Genomic DNA, 9,569 nt, shown 5'->3' with positions numbered 1-9,569 from the left:
TTACTCGATTCGAGGCTAGACCGGTACTGGTTGAGGGCAGGAAACTATTAATGTTCTCTCTAATAGTTATAATCTTATCATGAAAGAAGTTCATGAAGTCATTACTACAGAGCTGTGACTCTGTCAGGTGCTCACAGTGCTGAAGCCTCTTCCTACTGTAGGTTCAGAATGCCGATTGTGTTCCTTATCTCTTACAATGAAGTCACACCAACAGGGCACAACTTCACAGACAATATTGACAGGAGGGAATGATTAAAAGAAATTCTTGAAATGCACACATGGGCATGCAAGTTTTGTATTGAGACAGACTGGGGGGAAAAATAAAAAATAAAATCCACGAATCACTCATCAGACCCAAATGTACCAATCATGATTAAAGGAGCAGTGTGAAGCATTTAGGAGGCTTTATTGGCAGAATGCAATAATAATGTTTGTTTTCTTTAGTGTATAATCAGCTGAAAAGAATCTTTGTGTATGTACCGTTTTCACGTTAGCACCGTAGTCCTCCGACACGCTTGTCACACGGGAGAAGTTTCAGTTGGCTGCCATCTTTCAACCTCACTCGCTAGATGGCGCCACATCGTGCACACTGGCCCTTTAATTATGAAGACGATTTCCCACCGTACGTACGTGTAACACATTCAACCCCGAAGGTTGCATCAACTCCTCTAAACTCACTTGAGAAGTAGGGAGGTCAAAGGTCGTCTGAGTGAGCTACCGGCTGGCCAGCACTCTCACCTGAGGAGGTCAGTCATTGAGCTGGGAGCACAGAGGTTAGCTGAGCTAGCCTCCCTAGCTTAAACCTCCACGCCACTGAGCTCAGTCTTATCACAAGGATGGCTGAGAGAACAGGGGGGAGGATGGTTACCTTTATGTTAATGCTGCATTTATTAGGAGGGTCTTCTTTGTGGGTCACTATCCTCACTTCAGCACAACTGCAAAGCATGAGTTTTACATAATATGTCACTACTCATCATATAAAGTTACAGGTTCAGGTTCATTTAAATGACACTCAATTTAAAAAGCATTTCTGGACACTATTCTTTTCAGGCATAAGAGCAAAAAATAAGTCATCAAAGATATGGACAGTCAATGAGCAAGACTGATGACCAGTAATAAATTCTGTGAACTGGGCCTGGATATGATCAGCGAGCCTTTCATTTCCTGTTGGTTCGGGGCCGGTCCATTAGTGATCGTTAGTCACCGTCGTGCTGCTGGCCCGCCTGACTTTTCACAAAGATGCTCACACAGCAGCAGTTTCACCTCACTGTCAAAACCCTCTACGTCCTTCATAGCACTAAAATGTTGTGGACTCAAAACAAATTAGTGAAATGACGAGGTCATAATATAACACATTAAAACACTAACATTATCACAAGTTGTATTTCAATTTGTAGAAAGCTTAAAAGTTTTTAGTATGAAAAGCGTTTGTGAGACTTTTGTATGTTGACTTAAAACCATCACACGTTTTGAGGCTGTACTCGTTTATTTACACATAACATATTTGGAGGAAAAACAAACAATATCAGTGGGAAATAAATAAATAAATTGACACCTTTCAACAATGAAGACCTTTTGTGTCACTGTACTGCATTACAAGTTGTTTTTCCCCACTCACTGTCCATATTTAAGACACCTGGAAGATCCATTTGAATCACTGTGTGGTGGAAATATTTGAGTCAGATAATAATCACAAAATATATATTTTCTTTTTAAGTAAAAAGCTTAATGTTCGCAAATCAACAGCAGAAAGGACGCTGAGATAATGGGGAGTCCCCAGACAAGCAGCAGCAGCAGTAAGCCCTTACATTCCACTTCAGCCATATGTACACGCTTAAATACAGTTTCTATGTTGAGCATTCAAGGCTCTTACGTCAAAACACAGCTCGACAAAGTCCCACTAGATCTCTATATGCACTTGAATATCTTTGCATATTTTGTATTTTTCCCATTATGTGGTTTCCTACAGTTTAGAAATTGAGCTGTTTCAGCAAAAAGAAAAGCACCTGCAATCCCATGTAATCATACATATTTCTTATCCCCACCTCCCCGTGGCAGCAAAGTGGCTATTGCTTACACATGTAGGAAAGCACCGCAGTCAGGGGTCCACTGTCAATATTTCCATGTAGTGGCTTCGGTGGTTAAAGCCATTGTGGTCTCTTAAGTGCACTTTGTCAGTGGGTGTCCTCTTCGAGAGCGGAGCTCACTCTGGCCTCCAGCTGGTCGGCCGGCGGCCGAGCGTCCGGGTTTGAGGCGAGCATGTCTAAAAGCAGGGAGCTCATGGCGGGACCGGGAGGTGGGGGCAGCGGGGGCGCTCTCTTAAACTTCATGGGGATGCACAGCTGGAGGTCGGCGTTCTCCCACAGAGCCTCCCCCAGCGGCATCAACCAGCGACCCCGGCACACGTAGGCACCTAAAGAGGGAACACGAGGGCAGACGGCGTTAAGTCGTGGTGAACGAGGGTCCTGCTTCACAGCAGCAGAGACCGCGGGGGGCCACTTCATGCCAGTGATTGTGGGCCACGCTCGTTTTTGCAAGCAGTCAAGTAAGTGCCTTCTGGTGTGTGAAGTACTTTTCTAAAGACAAAGAGAGTTTGACCTGGAAATGTAAAAGACTCGGACTGCAGTATTTAGAAATACTGCAGTGTGAGGGCAGCCTTCTTTCTTTAAAAGTTAGATTAAACTGTGTGTCATCACAACGTTTTTGTACAAAAACATCATTTCACTTGCTCTTGTGGATATATATATCTATATAGCTATGTGTGTATCTATACAACAAATATTGAACGTGTATGTCTGGTAGGAGTCTGCAGCTCACTGTAGGCCTCTGGATTGATTTCCTCCACCCCGTGGTGGAGCATGATTGTCTAATCACCATCAGCTGTGTGACTGGCGTGTGGCTACATAATCAGTGCCTGAGGGCCGAACCGTCACCACAATAAAAAGAAATGCAGAATAGAGCCAGAGTGAGCAACAGCCAGTGATCAGTAGCTCACCACAAGCCTCTCTGTGCCTTAAACGTGGTCAGACGGCTGAGCTGCTTCTAGTTGTGTAGCAGCCACACACTGGACTGGTCTCCTGCAGTAGGCCTTGGTGGATGTTAAGGGGAGACACTCCAGCTGAATCACATTTGAACTAATGAATACCACCAGGAGATTTCCCCAGTAGATTACTTACATTAAGACAATGATATTTTTGTATTAAAAGTTTTCAGAAAACTTCTGAAAACTTGAGTACTTCAAGAGACATTCAAAATAGGACCAGATGTGTTTTCTAAATGGATCGTGTGCTAAGTGGCATGTTGCTATTGTTAATAAGAAACAGTTCTCCGCTTTACCAGTTTGCAGTTGAACTGACTCAGTCTGGATGTGGAGTGTTGAGCTAAACTTTAACAACTGTAGCAGTCACAGCGGAAGTTAGAGCATCTTCATCTTCTCTACTGTGCCGTATTCCCCAGCGGCACAGAATATTTGAGTGGTGTACAGTTACAAGAGGGATTTAAAATCAAATCCTTTGCTTTTGATTGGACTGCTTACAAGGGGGCGGGCTTATAGCAAGATACAGAGCTACAGAGGGCTGTGGCTCCACACACACCGCCGTCATCGCTAAAAGTTGCAAAATGATCGTCGGCTGGATGTTGTTTGAATATATTGTTAAATAGGTGCACGCTGTGACTGGGGATGTGATCCAGAAGGGTTAAACGGTCATTTGTGTCCCTGTTGTCATGCATCCTAGGACACACAGAGGGAAGAGCACAGAAAAATAAACCTAAGAGCCCAATGTGATCAGAATCCTAACATGCATTCACTGGCCAACAATGATGTAACTAGAGAGGAATCGAGCTGAAACAAGTGGTTTAATAACCGCAAATAACCTGCACAAAAATAAATTAGCTTTTTATAAGATGAGAAAGATATAATCTACTTTTTAATTGACATCACATCAGACCTGAATTTAAAGCTGCAGGACAATTCAGTTATATTTATTCTTCTAAAATGAAGTACTTTATTTCAAGATGGACATCTTTCAAAAGCTTTCTGTTATGTTTTGTATTCTTAAAGCATCTCTTATTTTACCTGAAATGAGAGAAAAAGCTTTTTTATTATCTATTATTAGAGTAGGTTTATAATAGAACTCATCCAGTTCAATTTGAAAACTGACAAATATTGTTAAAGCCTAAAGCTGGGTCCCAATTCCATACCATTCTAAGCAGGTTAGGAGTATGTTGTGTTGCAGAGCACAAAGGAAACAGAGGAGCCTTTACAGGAAAAATGAAACCAATAGTGGCAGTTGATGATTAAAATAGTCTTAGTCTGTATAGAGTTGGCATATAGTATGGATTAGGGACCTTTTACAGCGGGACGACCACACCGCTGTTTGAAACCCATCGGGTTGATTCGACCTCAGAAGTTGGGCAAAGCTGAAGTACCAACATTAGCTTCCTCTTCTTTCTGTCATACTGTTAAGACATGAATAATTCAGGGTTTGGCTGCTGATCAGAAATTAAGAAAGATAAAACTTGAATCGGTCATTTGTCTTCATTCAGCGTTTTCTAGATTAAATGATTAATCGAAAAAAATCATTAGTAGAAACTCCCTAAAAAATGACAGACGATTATCCTTGAAAGTAATTAAAATGCATTAATCGTTACTTAATCTCAATGTCTCTTGGATATACTTCAATGGAAATAAGTAAGCAACCAATGTACTTCCTGTTTACACTGGCACTCGAATGCCCAGTGCACGTAAACAGTCTTGTGATATTCGTTTTCAGGCGTGTTAGATCGTTTTCGCTTTAAAACCCCGTTTTAAGATTGGAAACGTATTAGTGTGGATGTAGCCTCATAGAGCTGGATCTGGTATCTGTGACAACTATTCTATATGTAAATACATTTATCCTGGAATTTTAATTCCTGTCTAAGTTTTGACCAACTAGTTGTTGCATTAAAAAGGTTTACACTCATTCATATATTTGTATTTGTTACATTTTGTTTTACATGTTAGGAGAACAATGTGTAAGTCAAGCCTGGTGTTGCCTTCCACATAAAAGAATGATCCCACTCACCTCCACACAGTGAGGCACACAGCTCATCATTTAAACACTGGTAACGGATCGGTACTCTCAGTATCAGTATGGGACTGAAAAAGTGTGATCGGTGCATCAAGTCAAGTGCAGGACCGGCCTGGTAAAAGGCCAGCAGTGACTTCCTAACCTCACGGAGCAAAAAGCTAACAAGCGGCGCCGGGCTTCAAGGACAAACACAGGAGGTTGTGTCTTGCTCCTCGACTCGGCTCCCCTGCCTCCTCAAATAACTGTGCGGGGGTGTGGGTCTTCAGAGAAGATAAAGTAAAATAATGGACCATTTTATCGGTCTGTGAAAAGCCTCCAGCTGCCTCTACCCATTTTCACACTGACAAAGAGGATCGTGATCTGGGCTGCTAAATCCCATTTTGCCTTCCTTTTTTTAAAAATTTGAATCCACTGAAACCCCCTCTCACCCTCCAATCATAAGCGTTTCATTCCGTCTCATGGAGTATCAATGACTCAGGGAGGTTCTCAGGCACTAAACTTGGGGATAATGGTTCATATCTCCCCTGCCCATTTTTGTGAATAAAATGACACAACTGTAAAACAGCCATTTCATTACTCTGACAGTGGAGCGCAGAGCAGAACTGGGCCCTGCATCCATTAAGACGCTCCCTCATCCTATGGCCACATGGGTCCTGACAGGAAAATAGAAAAAAGAAAAGAGATTAAAGCTCACAGCTATACTGGAATGCTGGCACAGTGCCTCGCCTGGCTCATGTTGAATTGGCCAGAGTTCTGCAGGCTTTGTGGGCCCAATTCATTACATCAAACACTGACGAAGTTGACGAGAACACAGCTGCATCTTTGCATTGCCATGGACATGTCATCAAAAGCACTGGGTCAGGACCAATGTTGTCATGTTTTTTGAAAAGATTTAAAATGAAAGAAACTGGTACTCATGCTGCCAACGACAGCACGTTTTAGTAGAGCAGGCTGTATTACACGCTGTCCGCTCGTATTACAAGAAGCGGAGCTACTATCATCCACATCAAAATGTACACAGCATAAATCATCCATCTCTTTGCCATTTAGATCTATGATTGTACCATCTGTGGTTGATGAATATATGATGTATGGTATGTGACATTTTTAATATGTGCCAGTTAATTAAGTCAGATTTGATTCGGCGCGATGCGTCATCAAGCCGCCTGACCACACACTCGAGCTCTCCAACCTTCCCGTGAGCTGGTGAAGGGGGGGATGCAACATGACATTTGAATGACACACTATGACTTTATGACCCATGATGTTAACACTGTCCCAGTCTGTATTCACATATTTACATGATGTGTAAGTCTATACCACCACTGCATCAGGTATTCTCCATCTCTTTGCATTTAGTCTTTTCCACCGACTGTGTACTCACCCAGTTGTTCCTGTGTGGCCCCTTCTTCCAGAAAGGTGATTCTCTCCAGGACGGCCCAGAACATCACACCCAGGGAGAAGATGTCTGCCTGGGCTGTGTAGGTCAGTCCACCCCACACCTCTGGAGCCATGTAGAAGTCAGAGCCGCAGGTGGAGGAGAAGTGCTGTCTGGCCAGCTCACCGTCCACCGGACCCTCACTCATCTTGCTCAGACCGAAGTCCGCCACCTAGAGGTTGGACGGGCAGATTCACTGAAAATGAAATGCTAAAACACAAAAGAGATGAAACGCGAAGCTTCATTTTCCCTTTGGATAAAAGCTGTGTAAAGATTTGTAAATGAGGGCTGAGGTATGGAGGTATATTGCAATACATGGAAGTGTTCACTCAGTAGAGCCGAAACAAAGTCAACAAATAGATAATTTAAATGAGAGAGAATCAATCAGCGACCAGCATAGTTTGATTATCGCTTCCATAATTTTAAGTTTAAAAAAAAAAGCAAAATAGTTTCTGATTCCAGCTTCTTAACTGTGAATGTTTGCTGGTTTTCATTGTCTTCTATGACAGGAAACTGAATATGTTTGGGTTCTGGACTGATGGTAGAACAGACAACACATTTGCAATGTCAATTTGGGCTTTGGTCATATGGGAAAGGCTTTTTTTTGTGTGTTTTCTGACATTATTAAAACCAGAAATCAATTGACGGATACATTGTTTATTTTTCAAGTTGCAGCCCTATAGCACATCTTTCTATTCTACACAGAGTACAACATCATTTCATGTGCACCATTAGCAAAAGGACATGGGGACAGGAAAAAGGAAGAAAATGGACCTGATGTTGTGACTACAATATTCAATTCCAAATTAGTGCACCTGTGGACTGGAGAGTAAAAATGCACGACTATTAAGAGCTAAAAAACAGACAAATGCATGCGAGGATGTCTAAGATGAAGGCTTGCGGGGGTAGACATACATTTGGTGTATTTTTGTATTACATTTAGCCCTATAATAAAGGATTTACCTCACAAACAATTCATTTTACTTACCGACTACACTGTTGTGCAATATATTCCTAATCATACACTATTTAGAGATGGTGTGGTAAAGTTGTATAACTTCTGACAAAACCAGATAACGGTTTGTCTCAGTATTTTGTGTTTCAATTGTTTTTGGTACAAACGTTTGGATACTGACAGCATTTTTATTTTTAATTACTCTTTATTATATTGTTTATTGTCTCAAGTTCATTGCTACTGTGAAGACCCCAAAAGAAAAGTAATTATTTGTTCAAAGGTGTGTACTGACTGGGATAACACCACTGGAGCTGACGTAAACACTGTCAGCGTCACAACAGGCCGCCTACCTTGACGACTGGACCCCTCTGTGACATGCAGACCAGCACGTTGTCGGGCTTCAGGTCTCGGTGGGTGATACCCAGACTATGCAGGAAGGCCACGGCACTGCAGAGCTGTCGCACCACGCTGTGGTTACACTGGCAGTCCGGTGGCCTGGAGAGCAGGTACTGATTCAAGTCGCCCCCATCACAGTATTCCATCACCAGCCACAGGGCGAAGCAGCACAGGGGTGTCGGCGGCTGCTCTTCCTCCCTCGGGGCCGGTCTCTTCCTGGCTTTGTTCTGAGGCCTGTGTGGGGTTGGAGAATCAAATGCACTTGATTTAGTCTTGTCCTGAAGAGAGTTTGTCCTGTCCTGAAGTCTTGAGACAGAGCTGCTCCTCCGCTGGGTGTCATTCCTCTCCTGACTTTGTGCTGCTGTGACTACACTGCCCTTCAGCACGCTCTCGACCAGACGTGGAGGCACTTTCCCTGGTTTTAGGGGCTTCAGGCTCCTCGGCCCGGTCTGCAGGAGGCAGCTGTGCAGTGCAATGACATTGACATGGTTCTTGGCAGTGGCTCTCATGGCCCACAGCTCTTGCAGGTAGAGTTCAATGCACTCCGGGTTGCTACAGGGCAGCCGCTTGATAGCCACCCGCTGTCCTGTTTTGGCCATATGGCCCTCAAAGACCACACCATAGCTGCCTCGTCCTACCTCCCTCTCTAAAGTGTAGAGCTCCTCCATCTCTCACAGGGGCTGGAGCTGCATGCTAAGACAAATAATACAAACATTTTAAAAAACGATGGTTAGCATGATACAGAATGACATGTAGCTAGAGTTAAGGTATACAACTAACGCTATACAATGAGTGTTTGTATTAACAACAGTGTAACATTAACTGTAAAATAGCAGCAAACCCTTAACCAGGCTGATTTTGAAGTTTACGTTTTCAAAATTAAGCCCCGGATACTTAACGTTAATTAAACTCAGCTGGGGCAGCTGGGATTACTAACGCTAACGTTACTGTAACGTTCTGTAATAGAGCCGTTTACTCCTAAAATAAATTAAGCTGGCTTTCCTCTGTTTGTATTCAAGTCAATGTTAACAAGACACAATGTACTGTACAAATGACTACATTTTCAGTGGCCACGAGAACATGTGAAGGAAGTTACTGAATACATTGCGCTGTCTGTAGCCGCACGAGTGTGTTAGTTTAAAGGGGAAGCGATACACAAAGCTCTTACGTTAGATAGGCTCTCGTTATTTTGACTTCAAACTTACCCACAAAGACTTCCCCTTTCATTACCAGCAGTGAATAGACTTGAATCTACTTGTTGGGCAAACCGTCTCGCGCCATATTCAACGAAGTTTGATTATTTATGGTCGATAAACAAATGTAAACACCTCTACCAGTAACTACGCTGTAACTAAATTCACAGCGTCCCGCTCTGTGTTTACGTGCATTGGGATTGGTTCCAGAAATTCAGCCGCGTGCTGTGATTGGTTGGTATCAAGCCGTAGGGCGTAGTACAATTCAAAACAAGACACCGCAAGTTGCAACTGCTAACAGATGAAAAGCGTCACATACTTGTCGGCTGGGTTCGTGATTTGTGAAGGTCTAGAGACGGACTGTTGATATATGAGAAAGAATGACAATAGGCAATGGAACCTTTATTTTATGAATGCCAATACATTTTAACGCAATAAAGTGATATTAGATGAAACAATGCTGAAACAATGCTAAACAACGCAGTTTGTCAAAGAAGTCAGTTAGAAGTGTGGAAATA

General features: G+C 42.9%; 1 protein-coding gene across 1 annotated transcript; it reads right to left on the bottom strand.

Annotated features, from left to right (window-relative positions):
- Positions 1-1,511: 1,511 nt before the first annotated feature.
- LOC306711869 (serine/threonine-protein kinase pdik1l-B) lies at positions 1,512-9,187 on the bottom strand. The gene is made up of 4 exons (XM_079180933.1): positions 9,064-9,187; positions 7,813-8,551; positions 6,454-6,679; positions 1,512-2,413 (listed from the first exon to the last, which is right to left on the bottom strand). Exons 2-4 carry the CDS (start codon positions 8,524-8,526, stop codon positions 2,175-2,177), a joined length of 1,179 nt encoding a protein of 392 aa, XP_079037059.1. The 5' UTR covers positions 8,527-8,551; positions 9,064-9,187; the 3' UTR covers positions 1,512-2,174.
- Between the last annotated feature and the right edge of the window lie 382 nt (positions 9,188-9,569).

This window comes from Pholis gunnellus (assembly GCF_910591455.1).
Source record: "Pholis gunnellus genome assembly, chromosome: 19".
Lineage (NCBI taxonomy): Eukaryota > Metazoa > Chordata > Actinopteri > Perciformes > Pholidae > Pholis > Pholis gunnellus.
The sequence above is the reverse complement of the archived record's forward strand: the minus strand, read 5'-3'. Positions and strand labels throughout refer to the sequence as shown.

What these genes read in the sequence shown, in the direction of transcription:
- LOC306711869 (XM_079180933.1), bottom strand. Translation starts at nt 8,526, where the DNA reads ATGGAGGAGCTCTACACTTTAGAGAGGGAGGTAGGACGAGGCAGCTAT. An exon ending in AGAGGGGTCCAGTCGTCAAG is followed by an intron (nt 6,680 to 7,812) that starts GTAGGCGGCCTG and finishes TCCAACCTCTAG; the next exon opens with GTGGCGGACTTCGGTCTGAG. An exon ending in GGCCACACAGGAACAACTGG is followed by an intron (nt 2,414 to 6,453) that starts GTGAGTACACAG and finishes TTCCCTCTTTAG; the next exon opens with GTGCCTACGTGTGCCGGGGT.